The sequence below is a fragment of the Pyrgilauda ruficollis genome, unplaced genomic scaffold (genome assembly GCF_017590135.1).
Source record: "Pyrgilauda ruficollis isolate IOZ18807 unplaced genomic scaffold, ASM1759013v1 scaffold11, whole genome shotgun sequence".
Lineage (NCBI taxonomy): Eukaryota > Metazoa > Chordata > Aves > Passeriformes > Passeridae > Pyrgilauda > Pyrgilauda ruficollis.
The window spans coordinates 2,338,671-2,360,458 of NW_024509210.1; the positions used below are offsets into that span (position 1 = coordinate 2,338,671).

General features: G+C 38.6%; 1 protein-coding gene across 1 annotated transcript in view; it reads right to left on the reverse strand.

Moving 5' to 3' along the window:
• REEP3 (receptor accessory protein 3) overlaps window positions 1-21,788 on the reverse strand; it is a 36,862-nt gene that overhangs the window by 9,890 nt on the left and 5,184 nt on the right. Inside the window, exons 2-5 of the mRNA XM_041473705.1 lie at window positions 10,421-10,493; window positions 6,745-6,821; window positions 6,126-6,246; window positions 4,710-4,823 (exon numbers count right to left, since the gene is read on the reverse strand). Of these exons, the coding sequence (XP_041329639.1) occupies window positions 4,710-4,823; window positions 6,126-6,246; window positions 6,745-6,821; window positions 10,421-10,493 (385 nt within the window). The remainder of the gene's footprint in view (window positions 1-4,709; window positions 4,824-6,125; window positions 6,247-6,744; window positions 6,822-10,420; window positions 10,494-21,788) is intronic.

Consider the following 21,788-nt stretch of genomic DNA (forward strand, 5'->3'; position numbering starts at 1 on the left):
TAAAGATGCAGCACACATGCCTGAGAGTCACAGTAGGAATGGGAGTTGCACAACCACTGCTGTGCTGCACAGTCCCCATCACACATTGTACTAATCCTAAGCAGTTATTCCCTACAGGGCCCCCAGTCCCTATCCCACCCCTGGGAACATCCAATCTAGCCAAATCAAGATAGATTTCTACTTTAACCCCACTGCATAGACTGAAGGACAAATTTCAAGGTGTTCTGTGGGAGTGTGCATAGCACTGTGCTCACACTGCATTTAAGACTTCAGAAGATTCTTCCACCCCCATGCCCAAAAGCAGCAGTTAATTGCTTTTTGCTGAAACAAAGCATTCTGTGTAGATCTGGATTACTATCAGCTCAGGATGAAAGTCTGGCTGAAAAATATTAAATTCCTTCCTACTGCAGGAAATGTGAGATTAAATACCCTTTACAGCAGGAAATGTGAGAGTAACATTCACATTTAGAATAATAATGCTTTAAGAGCTTTAATATGTTGTTTGAAAGGTCAAAGAGTTACAGCTTGAAAGCAACATGTTTGCCCTAAAAGCACAGCAATTCAGTTGTAGGTGGAGCTGAAGAGGATCTGCTTCCACTCCCATGCCATGGACATGGCAGCAGCCATCACCTCTCCCAGACACACACACCCAAGGTGCTGCTCAGGAGAAGATGCAGAGCAGTTACCACTGGTGGCCCATGACATCAACAGGCCCTGCCAGTAAGGAAGGAATACATCAGGCTGCACTCAGCCCAGAGGCTGGGAACTGAATTACAGCCCATAAGACTGAGACACATACATTTACAATTACAATGCCAGGGAAAAAGAAAATAAATCATATCAGCACTAAAATTTCCACGTAGGCAAACACTGAAGAGAGATGAACTGTGAAGTCTGTGTGTTGTCTTAAACAAAATGTAAGTCTTAAAGAATGATTTTTTTTCTTCATTATTCAACAGCATTTCCTAAAACATACTAAGCGTTTTTTGGAGTCCACATTCATTAGCAGTGACCAATGTGAAACACCAATGAAGTCATAATATGTTTCTAAATCCATTCTTTAAATATAGCCCATTTAAGGGTCTCCTTTCAAGACTACTCACCCTCTAATAAGCTGTTAGTATGGAGTCTCGTCAGCTGACCCTCGTATATGAAATGCCATTTTCCATTCTGTTATTGAGCATGTGCTTTTATGGTCTGTAGGCTGAACCCAGGGAAGTTGCTGTAAACAAACACCACATTGTCTGCCTCAGGGAGTCTTTGCTCTTCAATGGGACTTGCACCCCTCCGTGGCCAGGATCACTGACTGGAGCTGCCTGCCTTCCTTGGACAAGTTCCCAATGGACTGGGCAGCATGCAGCCCCCACATTCTCAGCTGTTCTCTCCCTGATCCGATCCAAGCTGACAGGGAATGACTTCTGTTCCCTCTCAGCCTGGACAGGGACTGCTGTCCCGTGAATGACCTCTGCAGCATGCCAGGCAGCCCCAGCAGGGAGGGGGATGAAAGCAGTACTGCTCCCCAGAGATACTGGCTGTGTGCCACAGCTGGCTGCAAGAGAGCTCCTTCCTCTGCCATGCCTGGAGTGGCATAAGGGGAAGGGTGAGCAAGACCAGGAGAATAATACACAATCAGCAAAAAGGCAGCAGATTCAGGATGACTAGAAGGCATTCAGAAAACACAGCCCTCAAAACATATTATCACCACCAACACCACTTTACAAATTAACACTATTTGTGTGACCTCATAAAGAGGGACAGAGTATTTCACAGCTTAAGCAGCAGCCCCCCTGCTCATAGTGACAAAGATACCAGTTTTCACTAGTAGCTCAAGAAATCTGAATTCATGGATTAGCAGAAATTAAAACAGAGGTAACCATCATCTCAGAAGACCTGAAAAGCAGATGCATCCAAGTATGAGATATATCATTGGAACTTAAGTGTTGTGGATATAACTTCCCCAAATCCATAAACCACTGAGCTATTGAAGCATCTTGTTTCTGATTCTTTTACTAATAAAAATTTCCTTCAGTATAAAGAAAAAATTAACAGAGACTACCTTTCATCTCTAAATCTCCCAAAATCAGGATTTTACAAAGACATGTTTTCTGACATGCTAATTTAACACAACTTATTTCGCTAATTTATTTTGCTAATTCCATTTAGCAGGTTTTGCAAACACTACATTTTATATGAACAGTGGCTAACTACTACCAGCTAAAAATATGAGTATGAGAATGTAAGCTATAAGGCACTACTCCTGCCAAATACATTTAAATTTAACTATAGGAGAACAGGTTTAAATCTATGTCAAATTTCAGTAGACTGACCTGGCTGGCTGCTCCAACCTCCCTAACAGAGCCAACAAGCCTTTTAATGGTAATCCCCTATTCCTTTGACAAGCCTTGAAGAAAATCACTCTCTCCCACATTTGATATTCAAATTATTTCAGCAAGTTTCCAAGCCACTTTTAACACCCTCCTAACACCAGCATAAGCAGTTTTCTTGGGCACTTGAGTGTCTTTTGACACAGGTTTAACCCTGCACACATGTTTAGCCTCTCCCCCTCTCCTAATGTGAGATCTGCTATGTCAGAATAAGCATGTGTGCTCTATTAAAAAAAAGGGTAAAAAAAAAATAGTGATGAAGGCATGTCCTCTTTCCCATCAAGACTGATCCCACTACTACAATTCTGTTCCTGAAATCCTATAGCATGCTCCACCAGTTCCTGGTGAAGGGATAATCTTTTCACCTGCTGGAGGCAGCAGTCAACTCTTGAAAAACAAGGAACAAAATCAAGAACACATGCATTGTGTCCATTTGCTTGCATGAAGCAGGCACACTCAGCATTTTGGAATGACAAACCCAAGAGGCTTAACGTGCCAGAATAAAGATTTTTTTCAGTGAGTCTCTTCTTTCATACTGTTTCAAAATCATGCCTATTTTAGGTCTATGGTATTGTGGTGGTTGTTTTTCCCAAGCATCTGATCTGCACTGAACTAATTCTGTACAAATATTCATGAGCATGTTTAACAAGTTTGAACAAATGGAGCAGGCATCTTGCCAGTCACAGCTGAATAGCAATGAAATCTAAACACAGACATTTCAGAAAAAGTTATTCATTATTTCAGAAGAAAGTGGGAGGAGTTACTGGTATTACTTATTTTACAATATTTCTCTTAACCCTAAAAATTAACAAGGAAATATCCAACCACAGCCAAACATAAGAAGCACACACAAAGCATAAGAATCCTTACCAGGTACTTATTGTAATAAATTTGTAATACACAGAATTTGCATTTTAGCACTTAGCAATTAAACTTTTTCTCCCAGTAGAGCATTTTGGGTGTTTGTTTGTTGGGTTTATTTGGTTTATTTAAATAACCTATTTTCACTCTGGATACTTTCATTCCTTTGGAGGTGCACTCTACTGCATTCTAAATTATTTCATGTCTCAAGGCAATATTAAGAATTTGAATAACAAAACCCCCTACAGTGTGCAAATTTAATCACTTTCTCGGTATTTTAGGCTTATTATGACCATATTTAAAACCAAAAAGTTATAATGCTACCACCCACACATATCTTTAAAAAGAGAAAATGAACAAACAAGATATGCATGACTACTTTTCCAAAGCTTTTTGAGGTAGCATGTGAAAATGTAGTTTTTAGGAATGTCTTTTATTTATAGTGCAGGAAGTTCACATAGAAGCCCAGACATTTCAGCTAAATGCCAGCTGTACATACTCAACTTTGACAGCCAGGGATCTCTACAGTTTTCTGTTATCTGCTGACAGTGTTCAGGTTTTCAGTGCTGAACACTGTCAGTAGATAACTTCAGTGCTCATAGTAACTATGAGCACAATGGTTCCATTTATTCCCAGGAAGAAATTAATCCTGATTGCCTTAAACCTGTGATTTCACTTGGACATGCACCTTTTTTTTTTGGTCCTTTTTTTTTTGGTGTTTTTTCTTTGTTTTGCTTTGGTTTCAATTACTATTAGGTAGGATAAACATTGTCTGAAGTATACTCCTTTCAGTGCACAAACTGCTTACAATCTTATATAATATAAGCTTGTATTTTGTCTTCCTACACCCAGAGCTCTCTGAAGTACTGAGGGTGATGAGTTTCTGCAGGAAGGTCATCTGGGAAAAACAACAGATTACTCCATAATTTAATGGAAAACACATGACAAAGCAAGTGTATGCTAAACACCAACAGGCAGGCTTATGCTTAGTATATTAATTTAATAATTCACCCAACAAGTTGCAAACAGGTTAATTGTGTCAAGAGAATTTTTAACCATGGTAGTAGTCTTTCATGCCTTTCATATGTGGCATTACCTCAGGTTGATTGGAGAAAAACAGCAGAAAAGCCAGAAATCCTTTAAAAATTTGTTTATCAACAAGAAAGCACAACAGAGACAGAAAAGAAACAGTGGTCATCTTTATTAAAAGCCTGCACAGAAAACTGAATGGTACCTTTTGAATTAGAGTAAACAGATCTGATCATCCAAGAAATAACTACAAGCCATCTTAAACAAACAAACCAACAAACACAGTATGAGGAGGAGAGGGCTGCAAGCCTTTGTGTCCCAGGTTTTCAGTACACTTGCAGAATTTATCTTTTTTATATAAGAGTGGTAAATCCTCAGTACAATTACACTGTTCTACATCAAACTCAAAACCAATTAATGCAAGCAGAAACCTACCTTTACAGCTGCTGTCACTGCAGCAGTTGCTGCCAAATTCAACCCTTGCCTTCCAAAATTCACCATGGTCTCATAGCCTCTTTCTTTGGCTTGGACTATGTACTCATCAATCTCCTGAAAGAAAAACATTTTAAATTTTAGAAGGCTGTTAATAAGAGAGCAAAATTACTCCACAGTATTATTTTTCCATCAGTAAAGGATGACAGAAGAAATATTTAAGAAAATATTTAATAGGATATATCTTTGCATTCAGATGTTTCATTCATTACAATTCTCTCATTTAAAACAATTATTATATGTGGTCAAACAAGAAGGTAAAGTAGATCACTTTTGTACAGCTCAGAAACTGCAACAAGTTCCTTACGGAGAGTAAGCTTAACTTGTTAAACAGCTTTTCTAGAAATAACATCATCTAACATGAAGAAGTCAGGAGCTCCCTGGAAAGGTAGAGCCGATTTACAAAGAACTTCCAAAGGCGCAGCTTCGAAACAGTTAAGTACCAAGGACAATACAGTCATGACATTTATCTCCAGCTCTGGTAAATGCCTGGAGTTGAAGATAAAAGTCTGCAAGGCACTTCCCAACAGCTTGCAGACTACAGGGAAATATCCCCTCACCTTACAAAGTTGCAAATTGTATCTAGCAGAACTTTCAGAAGGTCAAGATGACCTTACAGTTCCTATCAGTGGCAATCTTGTCAGCTACTTGCTTTGCCTAATAAAGGCCAAGTCTAGCCTTATGAACTGACCTTTAGAAATGCTATTTTCTGTAGTGTGAGGTTTCTCAGCGCTTGTCTTCACACCTTTGCTAATTGCTCTTTCCACACATCCAAACAGGATGCTGAAAAAGAGCTAAGCAGAGCTGTGTCCCTGTCATACTTCGACTAAAGCTAACCATCTTCTAGCTATTTTATCTTTGGCTATTTACTGTTGCAGACTGGTCTACCCTTAAAACTCAGTAACAAGTCTCTCCTCTTATCTTGTCAGTTTGGAAACCAAAAAAAGTCATCGATGTCAATCATCCTGAGAAGTTTATGCTAGAAAAAAATGGTAACATTAACAGCTTTTAGTAAAGCTGTGTTCATGCTTCTGTGCAGAGAGTACTGCACACATGCTTGCAGTAGAAAGTCAAGCTGCATCACTTCCACTCCACTGGGCTCCTCAGAGTGCATCAAGCAGAGCAGGGAACACCAAGCTCTCATGGCAATGGGAAGCAGGACATGGACTGCTCAGGCAAGTCAAACAGGAGCACAGACACGGACAGCCATGTGCACTTGCCTCTGCTAGCCCAAATTCATGCTGCCAGGCAAGACAGTGACAAGCTGCTCTGCTTTTATAGTGTATCTAGCAACAGCTTTTATTTCGGCATATGGTGTTTCCATATTAGGCATTAAAAATCTGAGAAGTAATTTCTTACCCTTTCTTTAGAAGAAAGCAGTGGGTGGAGGAATTTTCTGTAGATTAAACTTGCCCCTCTAGTATATGGGGAAAGGAGCCAGATAACAAAAGCTATCTTCAGTTCATAGTACAGTGGAAACCTACAGACAAGTTAAAGGTTGCACAAAATCAACAACTGCAGTAAGAAAATGCACAGTAATTAATTACTATTAAGAGATTCTTTAAAAAACTACAATTATATTAGTATATAGGATTCTTCATAAACAAGAAGTTACACCAGACAAAAATTAAATGAGTTATGGATTTATGGGCAACCGTCATTTAAGAAATGACAACAGTTAATATACTTGCTTTTCATTATACATTCCTGCACAGAGAAATTCTAGGCCATCCTTTTAAGAGTTCCACTCCCCCATTCAGTTTCTACAGTGAAGCTAGAAATGTTATAGTCCCTAATTCAAGTGACAGTGTACAGCAAACTTGAAACAGATGCTGTACATCTATATACCAAGATATTTTCCTGTAATAAGGGCTATTCAACAAGCACAACTTCTTTACTCAAAATAAATCAGTACAAATCAAAAAACATCAGAAACAAACATCGTTTCTGCTGGAGTTCATAAAAAGCAGGGTCTTACCAGGAGACTGTTAGGTCAGTTATTGTTTCAGTCACTGTATAAAGAGCAAACACAATCCAGTACATCATCCAGCGAACCTGGAAATTAAAATACCATCTTCACTAAGAGCTTTGATTTCACCTTTACACATAATATACTATACACTGTACAGTTTGTTCAGAGTTGTCAAAGAAAGACATTCAACAGTACTTTGTTTTATAACAGTTAAGAGACTAACTCATTTTTCTTGAGCATTTGTTCAAATTTGGTTGCCTAAGCTGATTACATCTTTCAAAATAAATACTACAGAAATAGTTCCCATGCATTTGTCTTCCCTAAGCTATCAGATGCCAAATGCAATGTATTTCCAAAATGGGTCACTGCAAACCACCACTGGTTATTTGTACAAAGTGAACATCCACGTGTCCTTTAAATTCCTAGGAAAAAAACAACCTGCAACACAAAACCATTTAAAAACAAAAAACAAAAAAAAAAAAAAAAAAAACACAAAAAAAAAACCAAACCAGCAAAGAATAAAACAAAACCACCACAACTGTTAGAGACTAGTTTGAGCCCTAAATTCATGGTACTCTCTTTCGAAGGGAGGATATTTATACACACACACCTTCCCACAGAGGATGTGGCTCAGATTTAATCTTCACTTTTAAACCAATCTTTTTTGAAGTGGATTTAAATAACTACTGAAAACCTAATGATACACTGCTGCCTGTTTCATGGACATGCATTATAGTTTAAAACCACTTCCTCTGTCAGAACCTGAGACCCATTTATCTTAAATGCTTTTCTGTGTTTCAGTTTGAAAAGAAACTCAGTCATGTGATAACATTCTTCACTTCAATCTCTGAGAGGATTTAGATATTTTAGGCTTGAATAAACGAAGACAAATGTACACAACAGCTGTAGTCATTGCCGACAGGCCATGTGACATTTAGACTGGTGACCCTTCCATGAACCTGAGTCAACACCTGAATGAAAACAAAATTAAATCCAACCTTACCCCATCAACTTAAGCACAATGCAATGCAATTTTTAAGATGCCATGCAAGACTGTATTTGTCACCAAAATTATTTATCCAGGCTGTTCCTTCTTTAATCAACACCTATTTAACCAATAAAGAACAACAGTGGAAGTGGAATTTCTCCTGGGCTGCTAGGAACAATAAAAAAAGCCCTGCAGAAGAGCACATGAGATGTGCCAGGAGTCCTGCTGAGGACTGGGCAAAGAGTCTATAAAACACAAATCATATTCCAGTACAACTAATGCAGTAGGCACCACAAGTATCCTTGACAAATGAACCTGAGTGACTTAGAGGGGTTTTCACACCACGAAAAAAGAAAAAAAGGACATGAGAAATTGAAGGTCAGATTTCACACTACCCAGAACACTGTCATCTACTTCAAGGAACAGAAGCTTCAACTGGGTTTTATTTTTCATGTCAAAAGAGTGATTACACATTTATTTCATTGAAGGGTTTTTTTCCTAGCATCCAAGTGTTAAGCTCATCTTTGTTGGCTCTGTCTGAAGCACATTCTTTCAGGTCAGGATTTTGAGCCCAGGATTTAAAAAGGCTGGTCTGTTCAGACTTATAAACTACATTTCAGATGCTTATTTCAAGTACTTTGGTGCAATACAGTGAAAAAAACATCTCAAATATCTTAGTAAACGCTATTAAACCAGGGTAATTACAAGAACAAACAAACCTCCTCAAAGGCACAGATTCTAATTTTTAGCACTGAATTCTGTAAGTCTTTTAAATTACCATAGTCAGCCCAACACTTTTTCCCCCAGAAATGATCTTTGACCAATTTGCTGCATCATGACCTACACAAGAAGTCAAGTGTCAATTCTTTTTGTTTGGTTGGTTTTTAGTGGTGGAAGTAGTAGCTGAGTAAAATATATTACTGTTACAAAGCTCGTAACAATTCAGCAACACAGATGGCTCCTGAGCCACACAAAACCCTGGAAAGTTGTGCTTGGGCCATTATGTGAGTGACAGCAGACCTGTGCCTTTAAAGGAAAAGCTGCATTTAAACCTAAACCCTTTCCTGGGAAAGAAAATGACCCAGCTGGAAAAATGACAGCCATGGATCATCTCTAAAACCTAATCTGGACAGTCAACCCAACCAGCAATGGAGTGGTAATTCACTGATGAATCATTGTCATGCCCTGCTAATGAAAAAGTCACTGAGATGGCTCTTATTCATCTTGGTCCACGGATATTTTGCATGTGACTGTTCAAAGACCACAGGTTCACACTAAAAGAACTGAAAAAATATAATTCCAGGCCATACTAGCAGGGGTTCTGTGTAAGGATGCCCAAGTCATAGCTAACTGGACAACTGAGGTGAAAAATATATCTCAGCATTCTAAAATATTACTTCTCTTTTTCTAGAAAACATATTGCAAGAGGCAATGATAGCCTCTGAAAGTGATTTCCTTTGTTTTGGCTGGAAACTGCTATGCCCTACTTAGCCTGTGGATCAGTTTTGAAGGAGCAGGGAGGGAAAGCAGATTATAAATTCCTTGCATTATAGACTTTCCTGACAGAGTAATACGAGCATGAGACAGAGAAAATTCTCCTCTTTGGTGATTTTTTTCTCCCATGAGTTTAACTCTGGCAGGCACCTGCTCTATCTCACAAATAAGCTCCAATCAGCTTGTACACAGAAATCAGAAGTAGTACAAATATGATGTCCTTTGAGGCCTTGCTAGGGCGATCAGACTAAATTAAGACATTCAAGGGGAGGAACAACAGCTACCACAGTCTACAACTATAACCAGGTACAAAGTGGAGACATCACACATCAGACAACAGCCCTAGGTCACAGCTACACTGCCAAGTTAAGAGTGACTGATGGCCCTGACCCCACCCTGAGTCGGGCAGCCAAGTTAAGGCCAAGATTTAGGACAGGTTATTTGCTGAAATCAAGCCAGGCTGTCTCTTAAAACAGGGAAGCAGCACAGTGACTAAAGCTCCTTGTGACTGCAACTGGTTAACATTCTCATGATTATCATCATTGCTCACACTGACAAGTAAATAATTTAATAGCTTAATTAAAAACTGAAGTAACTATAATTGTGTTTTCCTCCATCTTTCTCTTCTGTCTGTTCTGCTTCTTTTCTCCACACCACCTTAACCAAGTTTTTTCCTTTCCTGGTTACATTTTTTCTCCTCTTTTAGGAAAAATAGATTAACAAGAACTAACCTTTTTTTAGGTAGATTTTGAGTCCCCTATTGAGCTCCATACAATTATATTAAGCTGCTGCTGCTCTTCTAGTGGGCACTATGAATCAGTTTGTCAATACTTATACTTGAGATGTTGGCAGAATTAGGAAACTTTCATTCTACCCCCTGCCTAAAAGTGCATTATTACTTGTACTTTGTGAAATAGAAACCAAGACTTTCAGGTTTACATTAAAAATACTCTTTAAAAAAATCTACATACAGCATAGTGTGTTGAACACGTTTCAGCATAAAACTACATCAAGTATGAGATACCTTAACTTTAGCCCTCCAAACAAAATCAGAGCATTACCCCTGGGTTCACACAAATGCTGTATCTAACAGTAAGACAGTCAGTTCAAGATTTCACATGATTTATTACACAATGAAAATGTCACAGATCTATATCAGCAGAGGTGCGTAATTAAACAATTAAAAGGAATGAGACTTACATATTCCTTCACATTTTTTGTCTTCACAGCTTTGTATGAGTAGTATGCAGGATACAGCATCCCAAACACCAGCCTATGGGAAAAGAGAAAGAGCCTTCAGGATCTGTTACACAGTAGATGACAAAACAGTGAAAACAGTGACAATACAGTGACAATTCATTACAACAATGCAGCCAACTTAATATAAAAAATCCTGTTCTCTAACATTAAAAAAAAAAAAATCAGTGTTATATGTTCCTTGGAGGAAGTTTCATGATAGGCAAAACTAGAACAACTTGAACAGAAAAGGGTGTATGCCCTAAAGACAACAAACTGTTTTGTAAGACTGTTTCTAGTAGATAATGTAAAACCAGTTGTTCAGGTTCTTTTACAAGTAAAACCAGTCCTGCAGCCTGTCCACACCAAAAGATAGTGCTGGCAGTGCTATCACACTTGAAGAACCTCTGAACCTATCAGTAGTTAATCACAATCATCTGCTTTTATCAGAATATCAGAAGTTTATTTCCAAAAGAATTTTGAGACAACACTGACTTAGAACATTTCATCTCCTTTTGCTAGAACTCTGCAATAGCAACATTTAGAAACGGAGGAAAAGTGGGAATTAATTGAATTGATTTTTGTTCCTGTGGAAAACCGCGTTCAGTAACACACCAGCACTAATGTCTCACCTTCCCTTGTTCTGGCTGAAATTATAACTATTAAGTATCAGAGATAAGAAAAGCCCTTGTTCATCCTTTAACCCATAAAATAGACTTTATAAGGGTGGAAATTATTTGTTCAAAGATACAAAAGAGGTTCCTGAACACCATAACCACTACCAACTTTTTGACATGCATAATAACCCCACCAGTTACTGGTCATCTATGCACCTCTCCCTAATTCTAAAAACAGCACTCCGAAGTTATTTAAATAACTATTAGTAGCCTGCTCATATAAGTGTCTTGCAATGAAGCATGTGAAAGGGAAACATCTTGAGTCTTTCACTTTACAGATTTTTCAGCTACACTTTTCCACTCACTTTACTGTCAGGTAGCATCACTTCTATAAAGAAAAAAACCCAAAGTATTTTTAAATTTAAATAGCAATTTATCACCTGAACATATCACTCTGGAACTGCTATAAACATGAACTGGGACAAAACAGGATTTTAAGAACACTTCTTCAGAAACAACTGATCTTAAGCAGAAAGCTTATTACAGAAAGAGAAAGACAATCATAAAACTAAAATGACCTCAAGTTAAGAAAGAACACTAGCATAAGAAACACAATAAAGGCAGCTAGTTTTTCCCATCTAGAAAGATCTGTTACTCAATACTAGTCAAATCAGGAGTTAAAAAAATACCTATTTTAGTAACCACTTTTTCTTTTAAAGAATTTTTCTGGAAATCATTTAAAACTACAGAGTGCAGTGGTTAACACCACAATATATCATTATTATATTATTATATCATTATTTTATTATATATACACCGATATATAATAATGTACTAGTGTTTTCAATACTGCTGTAAAATGGAAGTGTTAGAAAAACTTCTATTTGTTTACTAGAACTGGGTAGATGGGATTAAAACAAAACATCAGCACATTTAGTCAGTAATAACAGGGACCAGTACCATAAAGTTTTTATCTCCTTACAGCCAGAGCTGACTCTGAAAGTGCGGCATAATGCTGCTGCCAGCTCTGGCACCAGTGTCTTCTCCACACAGGCAAACTCCTCTGACTTTAGTTAAACCTACCAGGCAGTTTCACAGGCCAAAAGCCAACTTGTCACCAGTGAGCGTAGCTGAAGGCCAGCAAACTCCCTTTTACCTTCCATCTCTGCACGATGGATCGGTACACTGGCTAAAGAGATCAGTGCAGCTGACTGAGGCACAAACAGCTAGCAGAGGAACAGCAGGGAGCCTGGGCACACAGATGGCTACAAAAGCCCCACACGTTCGAGTCCTTTTCCTCTTTGAATCCACACCTCCAAAAAGCTCAAAGCTGTCAGCAACACCTACTGCTACACATTAGAAGCACATCCATCCTCTGATATTTCTACAGAAACTGTACAACTACTTTAAGGATGTTCCCAATTATTCTGTGGCTTTTCAAATTTAAAAGCTTGAGTGTTATTTTTCAAAGTGTGGTTTGTGTTTCACACTGAGCATCAGCACACTGCACGAATGGAGCAGACAAAAACAAAGGCAGTTTCCACAGATGGAAACAGATTTCAGCTGAGTGTGACGTCATTTACTTTATATTATTAGTAGATACATGGATAATCCTGCTTACCAATGTAATTTCACTGCCAGTTGTAAGCCCAGCTATTTCAGGTTTTTAGCTGGACTCAGTAGCTACCATAGCATTCCATTTTTGGTACAGCCACCTCCTTTACAGACATTTTGTTCATGTAAAGAGAAATGTTTCTCAAATATATTAGGAGTTTTAAATAAAAATACGAAGAAAAAAGTATCAAAGGGCCTTTAAATCTGAATAAAACAATGAATTTGCATATCCATAGAGCTGTATTTTTTTAAAAACCCAGCTCACTGCCTGCATTACCACATAATCTCTGGTCTTACAGTTTTAATAGCTTCAAAGTGAATAATTGCTTGAAAGGCTCATTTATGAAGCAAAGCAACCAAGTTTGCATCTGACTGATAACTGAAGTATCAGTCATCTGTACACATGTTGCTCTGGCACTGAACATATTTCACCTGGATAGTAAACAACTCTAAAGTCCCAGTTCTTAAAAATTATTAAAAATAAAAGAAACTAAGAGACAAATAAAAGTACTCAAAAGTACTACTTGCATCCAGACTCCTCAAACACTAACCCATTAGCATTAACAACAATGCATTTAAGGGTTCAGTCTGTTCACGTTGCCAAAGTATTGCCCAAAGCATGGAATAGTGTTTGGCCCTTTATTCTTTTGTTCCTCCAAAATGCAAAAAGAGAACACTGCTCCTTACCTAACAGTTAAAGCAATACAGGAAACTCTTTTAGTATGAGATGCTTTGGAGACAGCACCATTCACTAAATTCCCTTTCCCTAAAAATTTTGTAGTAGAGATGACACCCATTCGTCCACTCATAAGCTGAGGATCTCCACAGACTGATTCAGACACTGTGTGCACCTAAAGTAGGAATATGTACCTACACCCTTGAGTGGCAGGCTGGAGAATAAAAGAATCCTCCATGCCTCCACAAAACCATGGACCTGAATGTAAAGGCCTGATAAACTGCCTTGCTTTGCTGACCATGCCCAGCTCCCCTTCTCAATATCAAGTGTTTCCCAGTTACATTAGGAGTGGCTTCCATCCCTGCCATAAACATATACAAGTTTTTTCTAAGAGCTGGTCAGACAACATGGAAATACCAGAAGTAATGTAGATTACACTGTACTGTGTATGCAGAAACTAGGTCTGGTGGTGGTAATACAATTTTACTTCTGGATGAACTATAATTACTATTCCACATATGGTTAGCAAGCTTAGCCTAACCAAGATTTCATTTGTAAGGAAGTCTGCTAATGAAAAAGAAATAGCAGAATAAAAACCTAAAGAACAATGCTTGAATCTTTGGCTGGCTGTTCTTGGCTGTAAAAAAGGCAAATAGAGCCATATGCCTTACCAATGGGATTTCAGTCACACACACTGGAAAAGCAGAAGCATTTTTGCTTAGACTGTATACTGCCCATATGCTTCCAAGCCACTCCCATCAAAGATCAGCAGTTCGGACTTTGCTCTCCTTTTGTTTTGGCTCCCAAGTGATGAGGCTACAGTTATGGATTAAGTTTTGCCTGCTGTGCACCTCCGTGGCGCTCTCAAGATTGAAATAAGGCACAAGGAGTACATGGAAGAATCCTATTCACAGGGAAAAGCCAAAAACCCTGCATGTGTTGGGTTGACCCAACACCAGGTGGACACCAGGTGCCCACCAAAGCCATTTTGTCACTCCCCACCTCAGCTGGGCAGGGGAGAGAAAATAGAACAAAAAGGTCAAAGGCTGTGGGGAGAGATAAGGACAGAGATCAGTCACCAGTTACTGTCATGGGCAATTGCCAACCCTGTTTGGGTAATTTGATTGTTAATCTATTACCAATCAAATCAGAGTAGGAAAATGAGAAATAAAGAGTAAAACCTTGACACACAAACCTAATACACTGCCAAAAAAAGCAAGACTCTCAAATCATGCCTTACCCCTCCCCCTGAGTGATACAGCTAGGTAGTGACTTCTAGACTAAGCCAGCTACCACACATGGTTCACATGTCCAGACAAACAAAAGTTTGCCCTGGCATTTTTGTCCTGAATGTTTTTGAAAAGCACTACCCTAAACAAAGTCATTCTGTCCAGCACCTGACAGAATTTTGTTCTATTTTGCTATTCAGATACACAATAGTAACCAAACAATCTACAGTAAAACACTACATATTCAAGTAACTACAAAAACTACACTTTGACCAAAATGCTACGCTGCTACAGGGACAGGGGAGCATGAGGATCAGCTCCTGAACCCCTCAAGAAATTGTATCTTACTTTTTTTCCACCCCCCCTTCCTTGAGCAAGGGGCAGGGAAAATCATGTAAATCCTATTGAAAGAACATGTCTGCCAGTAGTAGTGAACTTTAAATTCAGCAACTCCTTTAGCAGATTACAGTTACCAAAATGCAGGAATGCAATCAGAAACAGGTCTGTTAAAATCTTCACATCATTCTTATGACCAGAATACAAAAGCCAGAGAACAAAAATGTCTTAACAGTTAAAGAATATACCCAGAAGCACTGACAGATCTGAATAAAGCACATTCTTGAACTGAGCAATGCAGCTATTAACTTTCCAACTTAGAAAGCTGGAATTCTCCAAAGCAACTGCCAGATTCTTCCAAAGCACAGCATAACCAATGGCAAGGCAATTACTCAAGCAGTCAGAAACCACCCTAGAATTTTAACAGGAAAAGTGACATCCCTACTGATTCCTCCAAAACGTGGGACTTGCCTATGCCAGGAACTCTTATTTAATGGGTCCCAAGTATAACAATTGCAAGCAGTCCGATAGGAGACAATTAACCCTTTTTTCCAATGCAGACCTCTAGGCTCTACAACAAGTACCCTATCTACTCATGTTTATGGACTAATTATTGATCTACCCCAAATAATCTGGCACTTTTTGCCAGATAACTCTTGAAGTTGTCTCAACATGGAGATATATCCCTGTCTGAACCTTGAGAGAAGTCTAAAAAGAGCACAACAAAAAAATTATAAAAAATTCTCTTCTGTAAGGGATGTTCTCCACTGGAGTGTGTGTGCAAATGCTGATGTACTTATGGGCTCCAACAGCCCCCTCCAGACTATTCCCATGGCAGTGTGGAACAAGGGACAGCTAAAAAACAACTCCTGAAGCAAAATCCAGGCTACCCTCTCTAATGAGTCAGCCTGGAAACTCTTTCACATGGTCAAGTTGCATCAGTGTTTTAACATAGTTCTCCCAGTCACCCTTCTCACGAGTTGAAAGGGCATCACTGGTACACAAAATCTGTGAATCAGCTCACCTCCTGTTCACATATAGATCCTGTACAGTGCAGAAGTACTTGGGGAGAAGCTATTTGCATATCATTTCAACTCAAAGAATCTGCACCTGTGCCTGGAGATAGTGCCCAAAACTTGCATCCACAACTGAGCAGTTTTGCTTGTACTGCTGGATAGCCTAGGCATGCTTTAACAGAAGAGCATAAGTCTGGAGTTATCAACACCATGTCATAAAAAAACACCAAAAAATCTGAAACAGATAACAAATCCTGCTCAAAACACAGTCAACAGGCCCAACAAACCCAGCTGCACAGAAAATTCCAAAAAGCTAGTACTGGAAGGCAAATAGAAATTGTTATAAAACCCTTAGTCATGTCTCTGCATAACCACCTATTCACCTCTTGCTTTTATGAGACATGTTTGACTCGTGCTGTAACAGCGTCCTGCCCATCCCAGCACTCCTTCCTGTTTACAGCCTCACAGGCTCAGCACGGGCAGGGCACTCAGGTGAGCTCACACCTTGCAAGCACTCACACCGAGGAACTGCATCCACACCATCTGCAGCACTTCCTCGAGATAAAGAGCAGACATTGAAAACCTTCAAACACAGAACAACCCTTACAAAAGAACTTACATCTCTCACCTAGCTCTTAGCTCAAACTCAATAGCAAAATTTCATCCCTGCTGGAGAAGTATTCATTTTTAAAGCTGCTCAGGCTTACTTAAATCTCAAGTAATTTAATTTCTTCAAATAAATGAAATTATCTCTGATTTCTCTGTTGCTAAGACTTCTTGCCACTGGAAGCAAAGTATTTGTGGCCCCATGTCAGCCAGCTGTGGTATCAGGCAGGAGCACAACTGAACACTGAGAAATAGCCAACAATTAGGAACATTGCAGGGACTTCTCAGAGAGTTCTTAAGACAACCTTGCACATAACTTTGATCAAAGAAAAAGATGTGTCCTTGTACTGAACTTCTAATGATCAGCAAGGACTGACAGCTGGATAAAGGATGTCAGAAGAAATAAACTGACTAATTTGCTATTTTTCATTTTTTAAAAAACATCAAACCAAGCCTAGTTTTCAGGAGATATTTTCTATTTTCATTTTGTATGTGCATGAATAAGCTTATTTCATAAAGTAGGTGAACAAGATACAATTAAGACTACAATTTTTTTAAAGTTTAAAGATGAAAGCTGATACCTATATGCATGTTCAAAGAAACTGTCACATTAAGAGTTTACATAATAAAGGTAATTGACAGATGACAGAGAAACACACTTATGAGCTTCACTGCTTTGGAAAAAGTCCTTTACACTTACTGCTCTTGGAGGTATTACAAGCTACACATGCACTTTTCATGAGCAACATGATCCTCTCCATTTAGGATGCTTCTGAGAGCTCCTAAAAGACATGGGTAATTTAATGCAGATGATGTGCTGAACAAGATTAACAGGAACATTACAGATCTAGAATTAGGTGTTTCATTTTGTTATGAGGTTTAAAGTTACAAATACACTTGGTAGTTTCTTGGCTTCCATAAATTCAATTTTTAAAACTACCAGCTCTCTTATTTTTGTGCCTAGTGTCTTCAAAATTATGTTGAAAGCCTCTACAAATTTTTATGTCTTTATTTCTATGTAAGAACATGATGTCCTCCATATCAAGAAGAATCCAGAAGACACCTTAAAACACCTTCCATTGAAATCTATATGGAATATTGGAAAATTGTTCATTACACTAACTTCAGTAACTTGTGTCAAGCCAGTAGCCACTCCTTCTCAAAGGCTCCTCTGCTCTGTGCCACGGCAAATTTTGAAACAAGGGAAGTTAGATGGATGTTTGGAGAACCAAAGCTAGCATAAAGAAAACAAAGCAAAGACTCATCTTGGTACTGCCAAGTCCTGCACATTTTCAAACATGTTTAACAGTCTTAAAGCTTCAGCTCTTGAAAGCCCAGAGGTCTCAGTCCTGGTGACATGACCAGGAAACAATCAGATTTGCATACAAAGATAGGATTATATCCAGCACAAAGTTGGAAGAGAAGCAGTAATGCAGCACAGCTGAAGAGCAGCAATACTAATTAAGTGACAGAAGTTCTGCAGGTGACAGAAAACTAAAAAAAACTCTGCCAAAAATACAAGAACATCACATCCCTAGAATAAAAGTCAAAAAAGCCCAGCAGAATACATTCTCATTACAGCAACTGTACTTAAATTTTTAAAGCAGCCTCACTCATTTAATGTATGCAAGTCCCAAGACAAGATAACTCAGTGCTCTAAGTGGCAGTAATCTCTTTCACTGCTGTGGGGGAAAAAACAATGGTTGCCCAAAAATATCTATGGCTAGTTTTTTATTTATTAAAGTAGATTTGGGCATATTTACCCTGAGTTATATTACCTTCAATCAAGCTATAGAAGTCACAATGGGAAGCCCATGTATAATCACTCAGTATAGACATAAGTCTCAACTGCAGGAGATGGGGACAAATTCTTTGCAATAAAAGTGTTTAAGCATATTTCCTCTATTGTCTCAGCAGCTGCCTAAGGAGAAAGTTTCCTGATGTACCCAGTGCTTGAACTGTAGGTTCAGGAATCCAGTACTTTAATATTACTTTCAATATTAGAGAAAACCCAGTTTAGATTCTCTCAAGACTCTGAAGTCATGCCCATTCCCAACTATTTTTCAAATCTAGAGCTTTATTCAGCTTTGACAAGTGGCTTTAAAGCTAGCTACTCCACTGGAGTTCCTCTTCCAGGCTTGGCCATCACTTATGGCCCAGGCTCATTCCCTCTACCACCTCCAAATGCCATAATCAAAAAATGGATTTCCACTTGGATACTTACCTTTTCAACTATGGTTTTCACCCTACATCAGGTCTGTTAGAGACTTGAGCTAATTTCACAAGCTAAAATCCAAAGTCATTGTTTGCTGCTCTAAGAGTATCTTTATTTTTGGAAATATTAATCAACATCAAAATAACTGGCTATAGGGAACTAGTATTTAAAATAGGAGTGGTCCCAAATAAAAATTACTTCTGCTTATTCCAAGGGAAACCACATTTTATTTTTGAGCTGTCTGTTACTGTAAGGCAAACCACACTGCACGTAACCAGCCATTCATATGGGCTGCACTAAAAAATAAAAGTGCCCACGCTCCTATAGGTCACACTGTGTGGAATATTAATCTGTCTGGGTGGCTCCAGAGAGAAAAATGAAGTTCATAACCCAAAGGCTCAGAAAGGTCCTACTTAATTGTTGGAATGATGCTTAATCATTACACATTCTTGAACCCAAGGGCGTCATCAGAGACCAGCCTCAATGTCCTGCCTCTCCCAAAAAATGCTACAAAAATACCACAATCTGAGCAAGGTTGTAAGTGGAACCATGTAACACCAACTCCTGAAGTAAAAGTAAGCATGTCTTATCTCTACCTCAGACAGCTGGTGGTTTTGTTTTTAATCATCCAAAGCTACAGACATTTTAATTTTTTGCCATAAAGTCCTTGATTTTCAAACAATTCTGTTAATCTTATAACCCAGAAATGTACTTCTGAAGCCTCTTAGAGCATTCAAAGAACAAACCTTTCCATTGTACACAGGAAAAGGTTTCTATGAACTTTGTATTTGGCAGATGCTTGAGGCAGCATCTGGACTTGTCATTCCCAAGTAACGTGTTTCCTCAATTATACCTGGTACATAGAGAACTCTGAAGATTCTCTTAGACACCAAGTTCAGGCTGACAAGCAGAATCTCCACCAGTCTTATTCATGCAGTTCTATTAGTAACAAAAATACAATGCTAAAAGATAACTAATTTCGTCCCTTTTGAACCCAAATAATTTATGGGGGTTTGTAGACTCACGCATTAATTAGTTTGAGGGTTAGGTTTTGCTCTCAGAAACAAATAAAGCACACTATGCTGATTAACAAAAAAATTTTTCTGAGAGAAGAATTCTGTTAACACAATCGTGTTTCACTGTTTATATGTAAATGGACTAAGAAACCAGAAGACACAAAAGAAATGTGTGCCTTTTCAGAAATGTTATTTTCCAAATGCAAATGTAAAGTAATTTGCCCAATTCACATTATCCTCTTTATACAAATGTAAATTTCATTTTGTCTCAACCATTCAAGGGTAACTTTTAGACAAGAAAAACTACTCCTCAAAGTTCTATAAGTAGAACAGTAAAACCAACATTGCTTACATTGCAACTACAGCAAATTAATGACTGCCAAAGCAGCCACATAAAACATCTATTTTATGTTTCTGTGGATATAGTGTCTTCCAAGTGAACCATAATCTGTTCACTGCTGAAAATTTTGAATAGGTCAGCTCCTAAAACATTCTGATATTAAATACACTGCAACTGAGTAATCCTAGATGTGCCTTTAGACTTCTATAAAGGCAATGATGCATTCTAGAACAAAATCCTAATCTGAGGGAAAAAAAAAAAAGATTAGCAGACAGAAGTGAATAATGACAGCACAAAGCCAAATAATAATTCTTTGGGGTTTTTATATTAGTTAAGGTAACGTTACCATACTGTAAAAACTAATCAGGATATCTTTAATCTAGTGACCATCTTCCTGACTCTCCTTTCCATAGTTTTGATCAATGAGTTACAAAACAGGGTGGGGGGAGGAAATAACAAAACCAGACAGTGATAGGAAGGCACAAGCACAAACTGTTTTCTGATTTTCCCGTTTGAGCACTGGAAGTTCCAACAGCTTTAACACAAAAAAGTACAGCATCATGTCAAGCTTCTCACATCAGGAAAAATTCTTGGGAAATCCTTGCACTTAAAGCCAGGTTGCAGGCTTTTGAAATAAACTGCACCTAGTTTTCAACATCAAACACAAGTTCCAACCGTCTTCGGGATGCATGAGTAATGTTCCAAAGATGATAAACACAGGGCAAACATTAATCTAGTTAAACCCACCTCCATGTTGATGCTTGCAGACTGCTAGGAAACACAAGAGAAATAGAAGTAACGCCCTATCATTTTGTCAGTGATAAACTGAACAGCAAAGCAACACAGATGGCTGACAAGAAGCTCAGTGCAGAGATCGCCTCTGTGGGGTGTTTTATATCCCTCATATAAAAAAGTATCTTGTCAGATTGGCTGTTCTGTGCCACTGAGGCCAGTCGTGTTTGAAGTCATACTGGTCAGCAAAAAACTTGCAATCACCTTTCCTGCCTAGACCCTACACACCTCATCTCATTTGTCCTGGAGTAAATTGTTACGATCTAGTCTGGCAGGTCTTGACAACAGAGGGATTGTACTGCTGGCAGATGTAATGTTTTCTTCTATACAAAAGTTTTTTCTAGTACTTTCACAGGTTTCAAAATTTTGGAATTTCAAAAGCAGAATAAAAAGGACCAAAAAGCTCAGAGAAAGCTCCTTTGCACATGGAACACCGGAACAGAGGACTTTGCCAGACATGTTTTTACACATATTTTGAAGATGATTTCTGTCAAATAGTAAAATTATTGAGCCAAAGCGACTTTAAAAAAAAAAAAAAAAAATCAGAATTTGGCTTAGGATCTTCCTTAGCCTTACAGAAGCATATAGGGAGCTGCCTCTATGTACAAACCCAGGAAAGACAAGCCATTCTGTCCAGGCTGCATAGCTGCTCAATAGCCTACAACGTGCTAGCCCAAAGCAGACACTGGTTTGTGGAACACTGCAAGAGAGGAGGTTGTTTGTTTTAATTAGAAACATCCTTTTGTGCCAGATCGTGCAGTTCTTGGTATTTCTTTATCTATAAGGCACAGGACACACATGTGGAGTTCAGCACATTTTGTAACACAGCACATGCCAAGACCATGAAGTAAGAATGCCAGACTCCCCAGGACACC